The following is a 24359-nucleotide window of genomic DNA, read 5'->3' on the forward strand; positions in this document are numbered from 1 at the left end:
GATAGTAGCTGGGACTGGGGCTGTTCCCTACTCCTGCCATGACCAGACGAGACAGATGAACAGTGGTGGGAGAAATGTGAAGACTGACAGAACTGCTAGAAACCTTCACTCTCCTCTACTCTGTTATCAGGCATTTAATGTTTTTTTTTTTAAATTTAATTTCACCTTTATTTAACCAGGTAGGCTAGTTGAGAACAAGTTCTCATTTGCAACTGCGACCTGGCCAAGATAAAGCATAGCAGTGTGAGCATACAACAAAGAGTTACACATGGAGTAAACAATTAACAAGTCAATAACACAGTAGAAACCAGAGGGGGAGTCTATATACAATGTGTGCAAAAGGCATGAGGAGGTAGGCAAATAATTACAATTTTGCAGATTAACACTGGAGTGATGAATGATCAGATGGTCATGTACAGGTAGAGATATTGGTGTGCAAAAGAGCAGAAAAGTAAATAAATAAAAACAGTATGGGGATGAGGTAGGTGAAAAAGGGTGGGCTATTTACCAATAGACTATGTACAGCTGCAGCGATCGGTTAGCTGCTCAGAGGTAGTTTCCCACTGATCCAGCGCAGTGCAGATCTAGTTAATTGCACCATACCCTTCGGCTGAGACATTACAGGGCAGAGGGTGCAGGGACTTGAATGGGAGGTGTAATAGCTTTTGGAGAATAAAAACACTTGTCCTTGGCCTTGTCAGAAAACTGTAGTAAATGAGCAGCATTCTAACAAACACAAATATAGATGTGGCTGCTCAATATTACTAGATTTACTAGTATAATCTGCTAAGAAATATGACTAGATTTACTAGTATAATCTGATAAGAATCTAGTCGTTATTCGAGAAATCTAGTTATCTGCTTATTTATAGAACTAATAGTAAAAAGGAATTTGTGAATAATCAATCAGATGATTAAGTGAATTTTACAGGAATACACTCCCATAGAAACATTGGCCATTTCCACAGTTTCTTTTTGTTGATTATTTAGAGTACCATAAATATTCAAACTGATTAAAGGGGTTGATTTTCAAATCAAAGCTTTGACAATTCCACTTTTTCTTTTAATGGTGATAAGAGGCATCTACAAAGCCCTTTGGTACGAAGGCAGTCAAACTACAATAACTAAAAGCACTACAAGCAATGGAAACTGGAATTAGTAGAACAGCTTAGGAAGCAAATGTACCCATCACCACTTTATGAAAGTGCATTAATACTTCAAAATGAATAATACAGATTTGTTTCAAAGTAAGAAAACAATTGGAGACTAAAATGTCATCGGAAGTTTATCTATCCTGTTGTTTCAATTAGACTTTAGATGAGTCACTAAATCACGAATTAGGCTCTGCAGATTTTGCTGTGAGGAGGCAGAGTCATTAGATCCTTTATTTTGGTATTGTCCATATGTAGCTCGTTTTTGGTCACAGGTCCAGGAGTGGATGAAGAATTGCAACATTTGCCTAGAACTAACGCTGCCGATAGCAATATTGGGTGATTTGAAAAGCCATAGTCAAACAATCAATAATATAATTATTATTTTAGCAAAAAAAAATATTTTTGATTTACAATCTGTAGAAGCTATGAGAATAGAAAGGCTCAGTACTTTTGTCAAGCATCACAGCACAGTTGAAAATATATATGGCAAATTGAAATCCAAAATGTATGGTGTTAAGAGATAGATGGGAGGGGTTGAATGGAGCTGAAGGGTGGGACTAATAACAAGATAACCAATGTAAAACATACAGGGTCTGTAAAATGTATATAGGTTCAGAACTTTTGTGAAATAGCACAGTTACAAATAGAAATCAAACTGGATGGACATCAGAAATAGAGGAAGGACTAAAAACAAACTAAATATAACTATCGTAAAAAAGATTGAGTCTGTAAAATGTGTATAATATGTATAAACCGAAGGTAGAAGCCTAAGTGTTATTGTTTATTAGTTTACTGCAATTGGGGGAAGGGTGGTAGGGTTTGCGGGAAATAATAAAGGTATATTCTAAAAAAATTATGTATGTCTATATAGGTATGTGTATGTATTAGAGGTCAACCGATTATGATTTATCAACGCCGATACCAATTATTGGAGGACCAAAAAAGCCGATACCGATTAATCAGCCGATTAAAAAAAATGTATTTGTAATAATGACAATTACAACAATACTGAATGAACACTTATTTTAATACTTCAATAAAAATCAATTTAGCCCCAAAAAAATAACGAAACATGTTTAATTTGGTTTAAATAATGCAAAAACAAAGTGTTGGAGAAGTAAAAGTGCAATATGTGCCATGTAAAAAAGCTAACGTTTGAGTTCCTTGCTCAGAACATGAGAACATATGAAAGTTGGTGGTTCCTTTTAACATGAGACTTCAATATTCCAAGGTAAGAGGTTTTAGGTTGTAGTTAATATAGTATTTATAGGACTATTTCTCTCTATATAATTTGTATTTCATATACCTTTGACTATTGGATGTTCTTATAGGCACTATAGTATTGCCAGTGTAACAGTATAGCTTCCGTCCCTCTCCTCGCCCCTACCTGGGCTCGAACCAGGAACACATCGAAAACAGCCACATTCGAAGCAGCGTTACCCATCGCTCCACAAAAGCCGCGGCCCTTGCAGAGCAAGGGGAATAACTACTCCAAGTCTCAGAGCGAGTGGCGTTTGAAACGCTATTAGCGCACACACAGCTAACTAGCTAGCCATTTCACATCGGTTACACCAGCCATTAGGCTGATAGGCTTGAAGTCATAAACAGCGCTGTGCTTGCGAAGAGCTGCTGGCAAAACGCACGAAAGTGCTGTTTGAATGAATGCTTACGAGCCTGCTGATGCCTACCATCGCTCAGTCAGACTGCTCTATCAAATCATAGACTTACTTATAACATAATAACACACAGAAATACGAGCCTTTGGTCATTAATATGGTCGAATCCGGAAACTATCATTTCGAAAACAAAACTTTTATTATTTCAGTGAAATACGGAACCGTTCGGTATTTTATCTAACGGGTGGCATCCCTAAGTCTAAATATTCTTGTTACATTGCACAACCTTTAATGTTATGTCATAATTACGTAAAATTCTTGCAAATTAGTTTGCAATGAGCCAGGCTGCCCAAACTGTTGCATATACCCTGACTGAAATTATACAATTTCACCTGGTTAATATTGCCTGCTAACCTGGATTTCTTTTAGCTAAATATGTAGGTTTAAAAATATATACTTCTGTGTATTGATTTTAAGAAAGGCATTGGTGTTTATGGTTAGGTAGTCGTCCAACGATTGTGCTTTTTTCGCAAATGCGCTTTTGTTAATTCCTCCCCCAGCGTTGCATCGATTATATGCAACGCAGCACACGCTACATAAACAAGTAATATCATCAATCATGTTTAGCTATAACTAGTGATTATGATTGATTGATTGTTTTTTTATAAGATACGTTTAATGCTAGCTAGCAACTTACCTTGGCTTCAACTGCATTCGCGTAACAGGCAGGGTCCTCGTGGAGTGCAATGAGAGGCAGGTGGTTAGAGTGTTGGACTAGTTAACTGTAAGGTTGCAAGATTGGATCCCCCGAGCGGACAAGGTGAAAATCTGTCGTTCTGCCCCTGAACAAGGCAGTTAACCCACTGTTCCTAGGCCGTCATTGAAAATAAAGAATGTGTTCTTAACTGACTTGCCTAGTTAAATATTGGCATAAATAATAAATTAAAAATCTGCAAAATCCGCGCCCAAAAATATTGATTTCCGATTGTTATGAAAACTTGAAATCGGCCCTAATTAATCGGCTGTTCCGATTAATCGGTCGACCTCTAGTATGTATAGATGTATGCATTGTGTATGGATATATATATATATTTAACCCCCAAAATATATGGGGGATTGGAAATGCAGACAATTACATTGATGGAAGCAACAATCTTTCCACAATATTAAGCTGTTCCACCCCTTAAAAAAAAAAGGATTTTTTTTTTTTTTTTTAAGTCACAAATTAGTAACATGTAGCATGTCATACCACCACCTCAGACTTGGGATGAGCTGGCACAGTGTGTGTTTGTGTGTGTTACCTTTCGTGATGCGTGGATGTCGAAGAATGGCTTGTTCCTGACACTGAAGGGCTCCTTGGTCTTGTCGATCTGTCCCGTCTTCATCTTCTCCACCCTAGGGGAGATGATCTCTTTCTCTTTTCACAATAGCCGAACATTGAAATCACACTGGCCTACCCTGAAAAGACAAACAGACAAACAAATCAATAATAATCTTTGCGTGTAAGGCTTTGTGTTCCCATAATTTATTTGAGAAGGAATGGATGCAAAACCTGACTTACTAATGCAATGTCAATCAAAGTAGGGCTAATATCTCCCCACAGTTCAATGGTTCATATTCATATTTTCAAACTAAATCCAATCTCTCATCTTCCGCTTGATAGATTGTCTAGATATGACAAGGAGACGAGCTAGCAATCCAGTGCCATGGCAACTGTGTACAGGTCTGAATAATCATGAACTGATGAACTGAATGGAGAGAGAGAGCGAGAGAAAAGAGGTACAGAGAAAGAGAAAAGACAGCGAGAGAGATAGAGGGGTAAAGGGAGAGAGAGAGATTGTTGAGTTCTCTTGGGATAGCTAGACCCAGGGTCATCATATCTCTAAGGCAGTTAGAAGCCACAGGCAATGAGCATATATTCAATAAACATTTTAGTGAGGTCACCATGCCAACGGGTCTCGTCTAATGTCCTCCACTTCTGTTTTTCACACAGTTTCTGAGGAAAGGAGCCTTTAGCTTCAGACAGACCAGAGTAGCATGTTACGTCTCCCAAACCTCAGGGCTCACAAGGGCCACACTCCAGGGTCGTATTCATTAGGTACCAAACGGTCAGTCCGTTTGGTGCCTAATGAATACGACCCTGAAAACGGGCAGAAACCAGGATGGACTACAAGGCCTAAATTTGCCAAGGAAGGAGCTGGATGTAGCTGAGACAGAAGCAACTTATTAGTAAAACGAACACAGCATCTTAGTGGCTTCATAAAGGCTCTTATCAAAATCAAATCAAATCAAATTGATTTATATAGCCCTTCGTACATCAGCTGATATCTCAAAGTGCTGTACAGAAACCCAGCCTAAAACCCCAAACAGCAAGCAATGCAGGTGTAGAAGCACGGTGGCTAGGAAAAACTCCCTAGAAAGGCCAAAACCTAGGAAGAAACCTAGAGAGGAACCAGGCTATGTGGGGTGGCCAGTCCTCTTCTGGCTGTGCCGGGTGGAGATTATAACAGAACATGGCCAAGATGTTCAAATGTTCATAAATGACCAGCATGGTCGTATAATAATAAGGCAGAACAGTTGAAACTGGAGCAGCAGCACAGTCAGATGGACTGGGGACAGCAAGGAGTCATCATGTCAGGTAGTCCTGGGGCATGGTCCTAGGGCTCAGGTCCTCCGAGAGAGAGAAAAAAGAGAGAATTAGAGAGAGCATATGTGGGGTGGCCAGTCCTCTTCTGGCTGTGCCGGGTGTAGATTATAACAGAACATGGCCAAGAGGTTCAAATGTTCATAAATGATCAGCATGTTCGAATAATAAGAAGGCAGAACAGTTGAAACTGGAGCAGCAGCACGGCCAGGTGGACTGGGGACAGCAAGGAGTCATCATGTCAGGTAATCCTCTTATCTCAGTTACTGTAATGTCCACGGGAAGTCAAGTTTACATTCAAATTCCAACGCTTAGTTATACATACAGCAAAGGGAATACAAAACTCTGCAGCAAGAAAATAGCACAGAAAATAATATTCACTAAAGTGAATGAAATGGAATGAGAATAAAGAAATGATGAAGTACTAATAATAGAGCACCAGAGTGACAATATGGCCTCAGCTAATGGGGATCCTAATACAAATTAGAATTCCTACAGTAGCCTTCCCCTTCCGATGGCAGTCTTGTCTGCTTGGATCTGCTTCATTAAAAACACCAGCCCCATTGACTCATTAGCAGGAGTGGACCACTGGAGGTGCTGACTGGCAGGCTGAGTGTTAACTGCATTACAGACTATGCACAATCTTCATCATCCTAGTCATCCTCATGTTCTTCATCATCATAGACTCAGCATTCTACTTTCTATTGACTTCTCATAGGGCCTTGATGTAGCGTAGCCTACATGCAAAAAGCATTGACACTGATTGTGGGTTTTCTGATCTGGCTGCGGTAACATTCCGGTAAGCTAAATGAAAGACATGACTGGCTGGCTGACTGCTTCAAGTGTAAATTGTGGTGGAGTAGTTGGAAGGCACTCCTATTGGGTTTATAATTGAGTTTTACACAAGCTATGTATTCCTTGATATAAACTGGGTGGGTCAAGCCCTGAATGCAGATTGTCTGACAGCCGTGGTAGATCAGAACGTATACCACGAGTATGACAAAACATTTATTTTTACTGCTGTAATTATGTTGGTAACCAGTTTAAGGCACATCGGGGATGTGTGGTATATGGCCAATATACCACGACTAAGGGCTGTTCTTATGCATGACGCATGGTGGAGTGCCTTGATACAGCCCTTAGCCGTGAAATATTGCCCATATATCAAACCCCTAGGTGCCTTATTATTATGATAAACTGGTTACCAACATAATTAGAGCAGTAAATGAAATGGATAGTGTATAAATACACCCAGTCACTACAAAGATACAGGTGTCCTTCCTAACTCAGTTGCCGGGGAGGAAGGAAACCATGAGGCCGATGGTAACTTTAAAACAGTGTTTAATGGCTGTGATAGCAGAAAAATACTAATACTAACCTAATTGACAGAGTGAAAAGAAGAAGGGCTGTACATAATACTAATATTACAAAGCATGCATCCTGTTTGCAATAAGGCACTAAAGTAATGTGGAAAAACAATTAACTTTTTTATAATGAATGCAAAGTGTTATGTTTGGGGCATATCCAATACAACATATCACTGAGTACCACTCCATATTTTCAAGCATAGTGGTGGTTGCATCATGTTACGTGTATGCTTGTAAATTGTTAAGGACTGGGGAGTTTTCAGGATAAAAAATAAACGGAATGGAGCTAAGCACAGGCAAATCCTAGAGGAAAAACTGCTTCAGTCTGCTTTCCACCAGACACTGGGAGAGGAATTGACCTTTCAGCAGGACAATAACCTACAACACAAGGCCACATCTACACTGAAGTTGCTTACCAAGAAGACAGTCAATGGTTGTCTGGGATCCCGAGAGGTGGTCTAAGGCACTGCATTGCAGTGCAGAGGCGTCAACTACAGACCCGGGTTCGATCCCGGGCTGTATTCCAACCGGCGGTGATTGGGAGTCCCATAGGGCGGTGCAACATTGGCCCAGTGTCGTCTGGGTTAGGGGAGGGTTTGGCCAGGGGGCTTTACTTGGCTCATTGCACTCTAGCGACTCTGTGGAAGGCCGGGCGCCTACAGGCTGACCTCGGTTGTCAGGTGAATGGTGTTTCCTCCGACACATTGGTGCGGCTGGCTTCCGGGTTAAGCGGGTGGATGTTTCGGGGGGAGGCAAGATTCGACCTTTGCTTCTGAGCCTGTTGGGGAGTTGCAGCGATGAGACAGGAATGAAATTGGAGAGGAAAAAGGTGGTAAAACACACACACACAAAAACGTTGTCCATCAATGATCAATAACCAACTTGCCAGAGCTTGAAGAATTTTTTAAAGAATAATGGGCAAATGTTGTACAATCCAGGTGTGCAAAGCTATTAGTGACTTACCCAGAAAGACTCACAGCTGTATTCGCTGTCAATGGTGATTATAACATGTATTGACTCAGGGGTGTGAATAAATTAGATATTTTTGTAATTCATTTTCAATACATTTGCAAAAATTTTAACAAAAAATATGATTTCACTTTCTCATTATAGGGAATTGTGTGTAGATGGCGCGATTAAAAAAAATATTTAATCCATTTTGAATTCAGGCTGTAACACAACAAATTGTGGAATAGGTCAAGGGGGCAGCAGGTAGCCTAGCGGTTAAGAGGTTGGGCCAGTAACCAAAAGGTTGCTGGGTTGAATCCCGAGCTGAGATGAAAAACCTGTCAACGTGCCCTTGAGCAAGGCACTTTGCTCCTGTAAGTTGCTCTGTATAAGAGCGTCTGCTAAGTGACCAAAAAAAGTATCAATGTGTGTATTCTGCACCATTGTGTAAAGGCCATGCCTCTCCTCAAGAGCTTTGTGTGGTATCAAAGAGCATTACAGGAGGATGAAGGTCTTACATGTAAGGCAGGGATTGATGGTACTGGGTTGGATTTGGTCCTACACACTGCATCTAATGTGAGCCGAATGTGGTCTAGTTTAGGGTCAGTTCAATACTTTCATGCTGGGAAAACACAGGGGCAATTAAGAATATTTCCTTTACACTTCTGAGAGCTTTATTGTGTGGTATCAAAAGAGCCTTACAGGGAGATATAAATATATATTTTTAAAGTGATTTAACTAGGCAAGTCAGTTAAGAACAAATTCTTATTTACAACAGCCAAACCCGGACGACGCTGGGCCAATAGGGAGTCCCATAGGGTGGAACACAATCACAGCCAGTTGTGATACAGCCTGGATTCGAACCAGGGTGTCTGTAGTGACGCCTCCAGAACTGAGATGCAGTTAGACTGCTGCGCCACTCGGGAGCCCGAGTCTTTAACGTAAAGCAGGGGAATCAAGGAGGACCTTATGGTTGTGTGTTGGGTTAGCGATAGTATGCTTTTGGAGCTGACTGTGCTCTATTGGATACTTTGGGTCATTTCAATACTTTTCTGCTTGGAGACTGACCTACCCAAATGAAGAACTGATGGACTGACTGCATTTAGGGCCTCTCGGTGCTAGCAGGAGTCATAGCTGAGGAGCTCATCACTGTGTAGGGACAGAGGACCATCAACAACTGAACCTTCTATAAAGCAGCTCAGGGAATAATACCCCACATATCAAGAGTGCTGCTGTGAGGGCTAATTACAATGCTGTTTGATTCAACTTTAGCGAAAGTGAAGCTCTTCAGAAGCTGTATATTACCTCAGCAGCAGCTTCTGTGACATGGCTCGTCTCCAACTCTTTAATATCCTGTCTGCGTACCAAATGGCACCAGATTCCCTATGTAGTGCACAACATTTAACCAGTTCCCATAGGGCTCTTGTCAAAAGTAGTAGACTATATTGGAAATAGGGTGCCATCTGGGATGAAGCCACAACCTTTGTGGGGGCAAATACAATTACTGCTATTTTTAATGGATGATGGGAAGAAGGGATTACGTGAACATACAGTGAGACGAAAAGCGAGAGTATAGTTAATTTATTTTAAGAAGATTTATCAGCTTTGAGTGAGAATTGAATCAAATGCACAGCAACTCAAAGCAGAGCTTCATGTTCCTGGAGCAACAACTGGTATCAAAGCCAACCAGTTTTACACCATCTGTCAGATGCGTCATCAGGCGAGAGAACCAGAACGACGTGACACAGCTACAAAACAATTATTCTGGGCATGTGCAGTCCTCCCTTCAGACTCTCTGCTCAGGTACAGTTCAGAGTTTAGTATACCTGCTATAAGAGTTTTTTTGCCTTTATTTAACTAGGCAAGTCAGTTAAGAACAAATTCTTATTTTCAATGACGGCCTAGGAACAGCAGGTTAACTGCCTGTTCAGGGGCAGAACGACAGTTTTGTACCTTGTCAGCTCGGGAATTTGAACTTGCAACATTCCGGTTACTAGTCCAACGCTCTAACCACTAGGCTACCCTGCCACCCCAGGTAGCCAAGTGCAAGAAAGACCACCCTTCTCCAACCTTGTTCTTACTTATCCATTTTGTTTTTCCCTCAAAAAATGGTAAATGCAAAGTGGAACCTTTTGAAAATTTGAAAAGCGCATAAACCTGACCCAGGCAAAGTACAAATCTCTATAGGAGTCGATTATCATAATTAATTTCATGGGACTTTATTTGTATGGACAGAAAAGCCAAAAATTATGCAAGGAAGACATCAATGCATGGCAAATGTATGTAAGATAGAAAATAACCTAATTCAATTTACCCCCCCCCCAAAACCAAATATCGTCTCAGTATACTGAATTAATTGGAAAAGCTGCATAGAATGAAGCAAGGAAACACGCTTATAATCTCAGGAATGAGTTCATTAATACAGAAATAGTACTATTCAAGCCACAATCCAGAGCATCATATAAGAGCTCTTAGGGGGGTCAACCAAGGATGCAGGAAGGAATCTACAGTACCAGTCAAAAGTTTGGACAACTACTCATGGACACCTTTCTTTATTTTTTACTATTTTCTACATTGTAGAATATTAGGGAAGACACCAAAACTATGAAATAACATTTAGTAACCAAAAATATTTGAGATTCTTCAAAGTAGCCCCCCTTTGCCTTGATGACAGCTTTGCAAACTCTTGCCATTCTCTAAACCAGCTTCATGAGGTAGTCACCTAGAATGCATTTTACATTTACAGGTGTGCGTTGTAAAAAGTTAATTTGTGGAATTTCGTTCCTTCTCAATGCGTTTGTGTTGTGACAATCAGTTGTGTTGTGACAAGGTAGGTTTGGTATGCAGAAGATAGCCCTATTTGGTAAAAGACCAAGTCCATATTATGGCAAGAACAGCTCAAATAAGCAAAGAGAAACGACAGTCCATCACTACTTAAGACATGAAGGTCAGTCAATCTGAACATTTTAAAGAACTTCAAATGTTTCTTCAAGTGCAGTCGCAAAAAACCATCACGCTCTATGATGAAACTGGCTCTCATGAGGACCGCCACAGGAAAGGAAGACAAAGAGTTACCTCTGCTGCAGAGGATAAGTTCATTAGAGTTACCGGCCTCAGAAATTGCAGGCCAAATAATTGCTTCATAGAGTTCAAGTAACAGACATCTCAACATCAACTGTTCAGAGACTGTGAATCAGGCCTTCATGGTCAAATTGCTGCAAAGAAACCACTACTAAAGGACACCAATAAGAAGAAGAGACTTGTTGGGCCAGGAAACACGAGCAATGGACATTAGACCAGCGTAAATCTGTCCTTTGGTCTGATGAGTCCAAATTTGAGATTTTTGGTTCCAACCCCCGTGTCTTTGTAAGATGCAGAGTAGGTGAACGGATGATCTCTGCATGTGTGGTTCCCACCGTGAAGCAGGGAGGAGGTGGTGTGATGGTGTGGCAGTGCTTTGCTGGTGACACCGTCTGATTTATTTAGAATTCAAGGCACAGTTAACCAGCATGGCTACCACTGCATTCTGCAGCGATATGCCATTCATGGGACTTTATTTGTAGTCAGAAAAGCCAAAAATGATGCGAGGAAGAGACATGCATGACAAATGTATGCGAGATGGAAAGTAACCTAATTCAAAAGAAAGGTGTCCATGAGTAGGTGTCCAAACTTTGACTGGTACTGTAGATTCCTTCCTGCATCCTTGGCTGACTTACACCCCCCCGCCACACAAACACACAGACAAACAGACCCCACCCCCACACAGACAAACAGACAGACAGACAGACATACCCCCCCCCCCCCCCCCAGAAGATGCTGCTGATGTGACGTATGCTGAGTGGTCGAGCCCTGGCTCTATACCCAGGAGCAGATATCCCATGCCACTTACTGTAGCCACCAGGTGACTGGTGAGGCGGAAGGGACTGGAGGTGACAAGGCTTCACACGCCCACAGACCAGTTACCTTAGCAGGCACGACAGAGTAATGAGTCCTACCGGGTTGCCACGCAACGGGCTCCCTCCGAGCGTTCCCTCAAACACACATGCCTTACACAATGAGAACATAATTTCATTCTGCCACACCTAATGACACCCCTGACTGCAATAGGAACATTAGGGGGACATCTGTGTATAATGTCAATTGCAGAAATGACTTGGCCATTGGCTGTTTAATTTCAAGTCAATGTCTTTCCATTACAAAATCCAAAAAGCAGAAACGGTGATGAAATATATTAAATATGGAGATAAATCTACAGTGCCATTGTGTCTTTATCATGACACAGCTCTTGGATTCTCCTGTTGGTGACTGACAGTGAGTGGTATGGTTTAACTCTGGAGCAGACACCGACAGGACCTTTCCAGGAAAAGAAAAAAAGGCTTATTTCATAACCCCTGGCAACAGCAGAAAATTTCATTTTCTCCCCCTTGTCTCCGGGTGGTGATTGAGGTCAAGCAATGTCATGTTTTCGAGAGGCACCTAGTCATAGACAAGGGACCAGCATTGTGGCATCGTGTAGGATGACTGTTGAGGTAATGTACCGTAACAGAGTAATGCAGCATGAAGTGATAATCCATATCAAACAAACTGTAACAGTAGCCAATCGACTCTGTTCTACTGCACACAACTCCAACCTAAGCTTTGTAACCTCATCCTTTCCTTTCAAAGATTACAGCCACATAGGCCCAAATGGATAGATCATTATTACAACCCACTTGTCTTCAAGAACACATCGTCTTCTACAATAATGATCTGACCAAGGAGCAATGATTCTGGCAGCAAAGCAGACAAGCGATTAGAGAATAGTGGCGATTGATTGTGTCTTGACAAAATAAGTTGTGACTGTCTCTGTGTGGAGCCTGGTGCCTAGGCTGGGCAGTCTGACTGGGATGATAGAGCAGGCCAATAATGGGCTGGGTACTGGGGATCAATTGTGCAGCGCTTAATGATGGCTCGGGGAGCTAAACAGCGCTGCTAACCTCTGTACCGCCACCTCCCTCCTAGCCCCCACCACTGCCTTCACCAAGACCCTCTACTTCCCTCCCTGTGTGATCCACTGATCGATGGCGGCAGGAGGCGACACACTCCACATAATGGCCTCAATCCATCCTCCTGGAATCCATCCTTTCTATTATTAGGACAGAACAGAGACTGACAGACTGGCTGGCAGACTGTTTCATGCACACGCATTCATCTCTGAGCCTGCCTGGTAAAGGCCTAGCTAGCCTAGCATTGAGATTGGCATCAGCACCGGCTATGAGTTCATTAGACATCAGTAGGAATATTATCTGTTAATAGCCTATATGCCATTTCCCCCTGAAATAAACGGCAGCAATCTCACAGCTCAGTGAAAATGTGTGATGTGGATGAAGCCAGGGAATACAAAATCAACGTGCGTCCCGAGTAGTACCCTATTCCTTACTGGGACCATAGGGCTCTGGTCAAAGGTAGTGTACTATGTTGAGGATAGGGTGCCATTTGGGATTCAGCTTTAGTCTTGTATAACAAATATTCTCTGTACATAGATGTCAGTGGGAATGATCGCCCAGGTAACTAATTAGCAGTAAATTGATAATTAGTTTCAGTTGAGAAGAAGACCATCAAGCTCAATGCTCCTTAGCGGAGTGTCTTCAGTAGTTGGTGTATACAACAGAACTTGTGAAATAGAAAACAAACATGTGATTTGTGGAAGTTAAACATTCAGAAAGTCTGAGGACTACAAACATGCAAAACAGGATTGTGGTCCAGGGAGGCAACTCTGAAATGGCTGTGATAGAGATGTACTTTTAAATGTTTTTGCAAAAAAATGTTTAGCGATTGGCAGATTGGCTGCTGTGACGTTAGCACGTGCATCCTGGACAGTGTCCTGGATCTTTACGGTCAGGTTTTACTGAGTCCTGCTGGCTGACTGGCTGACCAGAGAGTAGAGGGGTCTGGGGAGCAGGCAGATTGAGCTCCGCTCCTCTCCTCCCAGGCAGCATTCATCAGTCTGACACACAGACTGGCTGCCACCATGGACAGTGGCAGGGCTAACAATGTATATAGAGATATTAACTATTAAACACAGGGGTCAGAGGGGCTGCTGATTGGGCTTTAGTGTGCCAATAGACCTGGTGTACTGGCTGACCTTGGGCGTACTGACTAAGGCCTGGTATGTCTGGCACCTCGTCAGGGAATGACAGGGGCAACACATCAGAGGCTACACATTTTCAGCTGACCAGGCACAGCAGGCACGGCACTCAACTCACGTTGAGTTTAATGATGTCATAGATCAGGTAGTGCGGGACGGGCTGGCCGTTCACCTTGTCGATAATCATCTCCTGTGGAAACAAGAGACAGAAAGGTGTCCAGAGGGGGTGGTGAGGACATTTTAGACAGACAGAGACACATAGAGAGACAGAGACACAGACAGAAAGACACAGAGAGAGCGACAGACAGAAAGCGACAGACAGACCAGAGCAAGGTGTTGAAGGGAAAACCTTCCCACTCAGACAATAAGAGGAGCATCCTGGAAAGTGCCGGTCCAACAGCGGGGGGTAACTAAGCCCTCTCAAAGGGGCCGGCTGCGTCTCCTGAGGAGTGCGTATGGCAGCCTGCGGCACATACCAGGAAGTACCGGGGAGAGGAACAGCAAATGACAGGCAGCGGCAGAAATAGATTTAAACATTCATTATTCAACAGCGTGGAGTTGAGAATCAGGTACATCAGAGCTGGGGAGAGGCCCAACTGACACATGACTGAGTTTACAGTGATGACATGCAACTAGGTGGTGCAGGGAGAGAAAGAGAGGACGAGAGAGTATGAATTATACAGTACACACCACCATTCTGACACATTTCCATAGGAACATTAAGGGAAATACTGCTATACTATTATGACATTTCACTCTAGTTTATCCTTTTAAGGGATTTTACTCAATCAACTATTTACTCAAATGTGAGTGTATAATCGCAGGCAAATATAAGACAACACTTACTCAAATGATGACACTACAGCAGTGAACTACAGGGCAATCAGCTAGCTTTGATTCTCACTGACATTGGACAATTTCTCTGGGGGAGATGAAGACAGTTCTGTAGACATGAGTTGACATACAACACATTGAGACACGAAGCCTATCCCCCCCTCTTTTACACTGCTGCTACTCTGTTTATCATCTATGCATAGTCACTTGAACTCTACCTAATATGTACATATTACCGCAACTAACCTGTGCCCCCACTGCTATTTTACTGCTGCTCTTTAATTATTTGTTATTATTATTTAAATGTATCTATTTTTTTTACCTAACACCTATTTTTCTTAAAACTGCATTGTTAGTTAAGGGCTTGTAAGTAAGCACCATCACTGTCAGGTCTACACCTGTTGTATTCGGCGCATGAGACAGATACAATTTGATGATTGCAAAGTTAAACAAACCATACAACTCTATGAAGAAAGACTACTGTTAACAAAACATTTTTTAACTCAAACCTTGGGCCGTAGTTTACCCAGGCCTGGACTGTCACATCTGCAGTGTCCGCTGCTTCCAAAGCCTCCTAATGTGTAACCTGCACAAAGACACAAAACCCACCAGCTCAATCAGTAACACTGAATTACTAAGAGGAAAAATACACCTGCTTAGCATAAGACTGCTCAGAGCAGAATCTGAGGAAAAGAGATTGATGGCTAAGCAAACTCACCTCCCACATAACTGGGCTGCTGTACAGAATGCAGGGCTGTGTACACAGGCATGAAGCATAAAGACAGCTAGCTTTTCTCATCACTGTCCCTAATGGGAACCGAGAAGTGACTGGTGTCTTGTGCACCTGCTGTTTGGGGAGCGCTGGGACCTAGTAAAGAGCACTATATATGGAACAGGGCGCCATTTCAGATGCTGCCTAGGTCACCTCACCCAGGTCCCAGCACAAGAGAGAGATGGGACAGAAATCCCAGGAAAGTATAAAGACAGGGTGGCATGCCTCAAATTTCCTTGCGGCCTTGGCAGCCATGCACATTGATGCCCCCTTGTGTGGCCAGAATGCCCCTAAAAAAAAATCCTTTGTGCCCTTGGGCTGAACATAATAATTATAATTCCCTTCTCCCGGCTGCCAATCGCACCTCCTCGAAGCACCTTTTACTCACATGGCTCTCTCAGATATATCAATTCTTATTAGCCAATGCCTGTCATGTGACCGGGTTTTTCTCACAAGAATCGCAGCTCCGAAGAAGGCTACAAGAAAAGACAGACATGTCGGGGATGCAACGGCGCGTGTTCTTATGAAAATCTGAGGTGTATATTGAAGATGTTAGAAGAACTGTCCACAATTTGGTTTATAGCCTTGGTGCCCTGGCAGATTGGGCACCTCTTGAAGGCCTGAGGGGCAAGAGCGAGTGAGAGAGAGAGACACAGACAGACAGAAAAGAGAGAGAGAAAGACATACAAAGACAGAGAGGGGAGAGAGAGAGTGTAGCAAATCAGATACATATTGAATGCAGTAGATCGATTGCATGAAATCTAACTTCAAAGTTTCACTCCAACTGAAATTGACTTGCATATTACATGGATATAATCATATTCAAACAGGTGCTTCATAATTACTCAGAGCCACAAATTCAACGGCATCTTTTACAGTTTAAATCCAAACAAGGTTGGGTTAATAAAGTATCTGGGGAAAAAACCTGCATCAAACTCCAGACACTGAACTCACCTCAACCTCTAACTACAGAAACAACCACATTATATCCTACAGCACGAAGACACTTTCAAACCAATTCTCTCCTCTACTGACACAACTGGATGACAAAAAACGACAGACTGATATCTTGTGATGTTATTTACATCCTAAAGCCGCTCTACTTCAATGCAAATGTGCCAGCCTGCAGTTAGAGACAGCCATATCTTCAAATAGCATGATGTGCTGCTACGTTCACCGGCAGCGACGAGGTAGGCGAGTTGTTTCACTCATTGAGGAAGTTTTTGCACTAATCCTGAATTAGTTCTCAGGCTTTTGCAGGTGAGATACGGGACTTAGTTTGCATTAAGAAATGCGCTGCCCTTTCCTTGGCCTCGGGAAGATCACATAAGCCTGCAGTACAAAGACAGTCCTTCTGGATGCATATTAACGTTTGATTATGAGGAACTTTGAGAAAGCTCTGACTGCAATCTACAGTACAGGACTGGAGGCAAAGCCATGAAGACAATGTTGATCCAGTCTTCCAAGAGGAGTGGTGTTAGTCCTTAATGTAGTCATACACTCTTGAGCACTACTTTGACTCCTATCATTCTTCAATGCCCCTGTCCCAGTGAAACACATCAGATCTAATCCTACTGCTGAGGACCTTCGTTTCATTACAATATTGTCATGCAATAGAGAGGCGTGTAAAACAGGATATTGCTGAATGTCAAGTTAATCTGGGTTCTCTAAGACGTTCCATTAACATGGATGGTGGTGGAGAGAGAACTGTGGGAGCATGGTGGGGCAGACTGCAGACCCCAACTGTTAAGTATCCCACAGCCTGCCACGCCACCTCCGTTCTTACTGCCTGATCCCTCCATCACATTTCCATGCCTTCAATAGAATGCAAAGAACAAAGAGCAAACAAAAGCTGTCATGCCAACTGCTCCTCTGTTTCAGTAAATTAATAAACAATCTAAGTCAACATGAAAACTGTTTTGATTAAGAGGAGTAAAGTCAACCCATGAAAGTCAACAACAGGAGAGCTGAGAGGATAGGATCAAACAAAAATCGCGGACACACACTTCCTGCTTACAATCAACACAAACAAAAACCCGCTCAGCAATGTGCAATTACATGGCAGAGTTGATCAATCCAATTATATGCTTCCAGTAGGCTGACCGGCAGCAGTTCTCTCTCCATCAACAAATGCCAAGTGAAGCAGGACGTTTTAATGAGCAACACAGTATCAGTTAGCGTTTTATTCCTAAAGGTTAAGTAGCCTAATCAACGCATCCTAAAACAGTGGCAAATGAGCTTGCACCCCATTACACCACTTTATAACATTAGTGCAATCATGTTGCGCTGACTGCACCAAGCTTTTTCTGCAAACTTCTAAATGAATACAAAGGCGGGCCGTGCCTGGCGAAGAGAACCCCTTCTAAAAATGCAGTGACAGATGTACAGCTCTTCAAAGGAGAGGGGACTGGTGACCGATGTACAGCTCCCCAGGGGACTGGTGACAGATATACAGCTCCCCAGGGGAGAGGGGACTGGTGACAGATGTACAACAGATCTCCAGAGGAGAGGGGACTGGTGACAGATGTACAGCTCTCCAGGGGAGAGGGGACTGGTGACAGATGTACAGCTCTCCAGGGGAGAGGGGACTGGTGACAGATGTACAGCTCTCCACGGGAGAGGGGACTGGTGACAGATGTACAGCTCCCCAGGGGACTGGTGACAGATGTACAGCTCCCAAGGGGAGAGGGGACTGGTGACAGATGTACAGCTCACCAGGGGAGAGGGGACTGGTGACAGATGTACAGCTCTCCACAGGAGAGGGGACTGGTGACAGATGTACAGCTCTCCAGGGGACTGGTGACAGATGTACAGCTCTCCAGGGGAGAGAGGACTGGTGACAGATGTACAGCTCTCCAGGGGAGAGGGGACTGGTGACAGATGTACAGCTCTCCACGGGAGAGGGGACTGGTGACAGATGTACAGCTCCCCAGGGGACTGGTGACAGATGTACAGCTCCCCAGGGGACTGGTGACAGATTTACAGCTCCCCAGGGGAGAGGGGACTGGTGACAGATGTACAGATCTCCAGAGGAGAGGGGATTGGTGACAGATGTACAGCTCTCCAGGGGAGAGGGGACTGGTGACAGATGTACAGCTCTCCAGGGGACGGGGGACTGGTGACAGATGTACAGCTCTCCACGGGAGAGGGGACTGGTGACAGATGTACAGCTCTCCAGGGGAGAGGGTGCTGGTGACAGATGTACAGCTCCCCAGAGGAGAGGGTGCTGGTGACAGATGTACAGCTCCCCAGAGGAGAGGGTGCTGGTGACAGATGTACAGCTCCCCAGAGGAGGGGACTGGTGACAGATGTACAGCTCTCCATGGGAGAGGTGACTGGTGACAGATGTACAGCTCTCCAGAGGAGAGGGGACTGGTGACAGATGTACAGCTCTCCAGGGGAGAGGGGACTGGTGACAGATGTACAGATCTCCAGAGGAGAGGGGACTGGTGACAGATGTACAGCTCTCCACGGGAGAGGGGACTGGTGACAGATGTACAGCTCTCCAGAGGAGAGGGGACTGGTGACAGATGTACAGCTCTCCAGAGGAGAGGGGACTGGTGACAGATGTACAGCTCTCCACAGGAGAGGGGACTGGTGACAGATGTACAGCTACCCAGAGGAGAGGGGACTGGTGACAGAGATGGATGGCAGATCACTGCCAACTTTACTGCATTTTCTACAGTGTGAGCAGCAGTAAGAACAAAAAAAGCCTTAATCATATATGGATTACACCTAATTAATTTGCCATCTATACCAGCTGGTTCAGAGAGCTCTGGAAGGCATCCAGGTCCCTGAGTTGTGTGGAATACGAAAGGGTTTGTCCCAAATGGCACCCTATTCCCTAATCTACTAAATAGGGGAAAGGGTGCATTTGGAATGCAGACAATATGAAACAGGCCTAGAGAGAGAACTCATGAGAGAGCCTCTCAGTCATTGAAGATGGGCATGCACTCTCATAGCCAACCAAGACCTCCAAAGAGCTGGATACGACACCTCCACTTCTGACCTGCTACAGGATTACGAGCAGGGCCATGAAAAACTCCTGGTCCCAATTACGAGATACAACAGCGTGGCGTTAAAGTAAGAGGCATATAATCTTCCAGTGTCTGCTGGGGCTATACTAGTCCATAGAGAGCATGTCCATTGAGCTCCTTATCCCTGATGACTGAGGAGTGGTGGGCCACATCTGCCTTGCCTTGTGCTCTTCTGCTCCTATAGGCTCTGTTCTGGAAGAACCACTGACTTCCTGCACCTGCACCTGCTCTGCTGCTACTCTGACAAAGACGCAGGAGTCTGGACAACAGCATCCCTGGTGTCCCATTAGCAGTGCTCTCTTTAAAACTCTTACACATAGACACACATTAATCATGATCATGTTCAGTCATCCTCTAATCTAGTTATTTTATTCTACCCTTCATTCCCATTTTCAACAATTCCCTTCCGGTCTAATTCAATTTCATGCAAGTGTTCATCAGGTATAATTCCATGATGTCAAATCTGAAAGACTCACTGACAAAATAAAGGCAACGGCTTCGGCATTGTATGTGGGTTCTGAACAACAGTATGCTGTTGATCAGTGCCTGTGGATGCCATGTGCACATGATTACCACAAGGCCCTCAGCCTTGAGTAGAGTGTAGGCTATAGCCCTTCTCATCCACACATAATCAACAAAAAAGCTAACCGTCTCTAGCTTAATGGAGGGCTTTTAAAACACTGTGGGGGCCAGGCACTGACGTATAGTCTCATCATCACTTTTATATCGAAACGGTTCAAGGTGGACCTGGCCACTTGAAGCTGTACTCGTCCTTCATACCTCTCCTCCACTGGAGGGGATCAATACAGGGAGGTGAGATTGTTCTCTAGGGCCGTACTGCAAATGGCACCATTTTCCCTATATAGTGCACTACATAGGGAATAGTGCAGTGCAGCAGGCAACGGCAGTAGGTGTCACACTGACTTGGGAGAAGCTTTTATTTCTGGAGGCAGATTTCTTGTAGAAAATGCCAGTGAATGGTCTTTGAACAGCAGTAGGGGGCTTCAAAGGGCGCTTCAAAGACTCCTGCCACTTGTTGGGTCCAAAGGCCCCAACACCTTTTACTTCACACCTCAGTGCTAATTGAAGCCGTATCTGGCCTGTCCTGCAAGCCTGGCAGCTCAGTTCCAGGTTGGATGGTGTCCTCAGGTCTCTGCTGATTGTTTCCTAGAGCACCCTCCGTATAGCTTGGAAAAAGGAAACCTTGGTAGCTGTAATCTCTCCGGCTTGGTTTCCACCTGGCGATCTGTTCACCTTTTTGCCCTGGCCTGTCTCCCCCATCACTGCAATCTTAAAGGTCCTCAATGATGTCACCATTGCCCTTGATTATAAGCAATATTGTGCTGCTATTTTTATTGACTTGGCCAAAGCTTTTGATACGGTAGACCATTCCATTCTTGTGGGCCGGATAAGGAGTATTGGTGTCTCTGAGGGGTGTTTGGCCTGGTTTGCTAACTACCACTCTCAAAGAGTGCCGTGTATAAAGTCAAAAAATCTGCTCTCTCAGCCACTGCCTGTCACCAAGAGAGTACCCAAAGGCTCAATCCTAGGCCCCACACTCAGTTTAAATCAACATAGCTCAGGTAGTAGGAATCTCTCTCATCTATTTATATGCAGATGATACAGTCTTATACTCAGCTGGCCCCTCCCCGGGGTTTGTGTTAAATGGTCTACAACAAAGCTTTCTTAGTGTTCAACAAGCTTTCTCTACCCTTAACCTTGTTCTGAACACTTCCAAAACAAAGGTAATGTGGTTTGGTAAGAAAAATGCCCCTCTCCCCACCAGTGTGATTCCTACAACTGAGGGTTTAGAGCTTGAGGTAGTCACCTCATACAAGAACTTGGGAGTATGGCTAGACGGTACACTGTCCTTCTCTCAGCATATACCATATAGCTAACTTTAGCTGCAGGCTAAAGTTAAATCAAGACTTGGATTCCTCTATCGTAATAGCTCCTCTTTCACCCCAGCTGCCAAACTAACCCTGATTCAGATGACCATCCTACCCATGTTACATTCCGGAGAGGTAATTTATAGATTGGCAGGTAAGGGTGCTCTCGAGTGGCAAGATGTTCTTTACTATTCAGCCATCCGATTTGCCACCAATGCTCCTTAAAGGACACATCACTGCACTCTATACTCCTCTGTAAACTGGTCATCTCTGTATACCCGTCGCAAAACCCACTGATTGATGCTTTTTTATAAAACCCTCTAAGGCCTCAATCACCATTTTGAGAGATCTACTGCAGCCCTCATCCTCCACATACAACACCCGTTCTGCCAGTCACATTCTGTTAAAGCACACACATCCCTGGGCCGCACCTCTTTTCAGTTCGCTGCAGCTAGCGACTGGAACGAGATGCATCAAACACTCAAACTGGACAGTTTTATCTCAATCTCTTAATTCAAAGACTCAATCATGAACACTCTTACTGACAGTTGCTTTGCTGCTTTGTGTGATATATATTGCTGTCTCTACCTTCTTGCCCTTTGTGCTGTTGTCTGAGCCCAATAATGTTTGTACCATATTTTGTGCTGCTACCATGTTGTGCTGCTACCATGTTGTGTTGCTACCATGCGTTGCTGCCTTGCTATATGTTGTTGTGTTCGGTCTCTCTTCATGTAGTGTTGTGATGTGCGTTTTGTCCTAAATGTATATATTTTTTATTTTTAATCCCAGCCCCCGTCCCTGCAGGAGGCCTTTTGGTAGGCCGTCATTGTAAATTAGAATTTGTTAACTGCATTGCCTTGTTACATAAAAGGTTAAATAAAAAGATATACAAATAAATAAATGTGTATGCGACCAATAAAATATGACTTGCTTTGATTTGAGACAGTGATTGGCAGGAAATTGAAGCAGATGGGAGGATATTTAATTAATGATAGTGGTGGATGATTTGTTCTGAAATGGTTTCCGAGCTCACAATGACTGTACTGAATGTGTTTCAGAGAGCTTGTAAACAACTGCTGATGTGACAAGGGTGAATTGAAAATGATCCATTCGATTACAATGCAGCACTGCCTGGCCTTGCATACAATGGCTTCAGCAAACATGAAGTTTGAGGAGACGAGGCAATATCTTCACTCCTGCAGAAGGACAATTTGAAACCACACCACTCCCATCTCCTTCCTAAAATTGGGCCAATGTTCCTAGAAGAACAACAAAAGACGAGTGTCATTATATTTTGGAAGGAAAGTGGACAGATGTGTCACCCACTGAGAAGACAACAGTTATTGCAAAAGGCTAAAGTGGTCCCCCTGTCATCTAATTGACCAATTAGCCATGTCTCTGCTGTCAAGTGCCTTATGTAGTGAGTCTGGAGAAGCAGTCACTGCAGCCTAACTCTCTGAAGGGCCCTTCCTCATCAGTCAAGGATCCTAAGCCACATTTCCCTCCCACTCTCGCTCCCTTTCAAGGCATCATCATGAAGCTGTATACCCGGTGCCAAAATATAATGTATCCCGAAAATGTAGGCCCTACTACAATTCAAAATACCCTTTTATTCATACTGGCAGAAATCCCTCTCCACCTGCTGTTCTCCACCCCCCTCCTCCCATGCAGTTCTGTAAGGCTCTGATTCCCCCTCATCTACCAGCCCTGATCCTAATGATGCACAGAGGCCATTGTGTTGGCTCCTAGCAGTGGTGCCCAGAGGCCTGAGTGACAGCAGCTCCACCCCCCTCGGGGACCCTCAGATCAGATCCAGCAGCTTTGCACATCATTAGTGAGCAGCAGAGTCCACTGGCAGGAAGGGCAGGGCAAGGCTGCCACTCAAACAACCCTAATACCCCCAGTGGTAGAGGAGTGTGGGCCTATTTCTCCTATTTGACACCACAGTGAGAAAGGTTATTTTACATAAATAATTGGGAGGTGTACGATCAAGCGTTGCCATATTGTACGACACTTGTGCTGATTTCCTCTTTACACTCTCAGAGCCAGTGACATACTCAACATAAACTAGTAATAGTGAATAGGTAGAAGGGAGCCATGACCTCTGATGAACACATAGTATGGTATTTCAGTACACATAATGGATTTACAATCCACGAAAGGGTTTCAGTATTGGGCAACAGCCTCTAACAGTGTTGTAACGTTAGATCAAATTCAACAGAAATTAGCATTTTTAATATAAGGACTCGTACTGTATATTGATCTGGGTTTGGGCTGTGTGGACTGACTTGTGTGCAATAAAATCATCTCCAGAAAATCTGACAGATCAACACAGAGAGAGAACATAATAACTGGCGATATTAGATCAACAGCCTGTGTCTCGGTCTCCTTTAATAGCCAGGAGATACAATCTAATCTAACACTTCTTACACCATCAGTCCTATTGATTACTCCTTTTGAGAAAATGACTGCAACTAGGCTACACAAGGGAAGGGGGTGAGGAGGAGGAGGGAGGAGGAGAAATTAGGAATTAAGCACTTGCCCACTGTTGGTCTGAGATAAGGGAGTGTCTAGAGCACCGGTTCTCAATCCTGGTCCTGAAGACCCAAAGGGGTGCACATTTTAGTTTTTGCCCTAGCACCTGATTCAATTCATAAAAGCCTGATGAGTTTATTTGAATCAGGTGTGTAGTGCTAGGGCCAGGATTGAGAACCGCTGGTCTAGAGGCCCAGGGACCAGTGTCGCTCTTCCTCCTTAACCCATGGATCAGGACCTGGATCAAGACCCCTACGTCCCAAATGGGCACATTCCATTTATAGTGCACAACTTCTAACCAGGGCCCGTAGGAATAGAGTGCCATTTGGGACGTATAACTACTCAGTCCCCCTCCTAATCCCTCAGCCCCCTTCCTACTCACCTCAGCCACCCCAATGACTGGCAGCCAGCTCCCTCTCTCTCCATGGAGGGAAGCA

The 24359-nt window shown here is 43.9% G+C and overlaps 1 protein-coding gene across 7 annotated transcripts in view; it reads right to left on the reverse strand.

Annotated features, from left to right (window-relative positions):
• LOC109900647 (mRNA-capping enzyme-like) overlaps nucleotides 1–24359 on the reverse strand; it is a 138216-nt gene that overhangs the window by 80370 nt on the left and 33487 nt on the right. For 4 of the 7 annotated variants that reach the window (XR_004211890.1, XR_004211891.1, XR_004211889.1 and 1 more), the window contains 3 exons: nucleotides 15199–15275; nucleotides 13974–14045; nucleotides 4071–4227 (listed from right to left, as the gene is read on the reverse strand). Coding sequence is in view for 2 of the 7 variants with exons in the window: in XM_020496367.2 (XP_020351956.1) it covers nucleotides 4071–4154 (84 nt within the window). In the remaining 5 variants the exon portion in view is untranslated. The remainder of the gene's footprint in view (nucleotides 1–4070; nucleotides 4228–13973; nucleotides 14046–15198; nucleotides 15276–24359) is intronic. The other 3 variants (XR_002256634.2, XM_020496367.2, XM_020496368.2) reach the window with 2 other exon arrangements.

Source organism: Oncorhynchus kisutch, linkage group LG12 (assembly GCF_002021735.2).
Source record: "Oncorhynchus kisutch isolate 150728-3 linkage group LG12, Okis_V2, whole genome shotgun sequence".
NCBI lineage: Eukaryota > Metazoa > Chordata > Actinopteri > Salmoniformes > Salmonidae > Oncorhynchus > Oncorhynchus kisutch.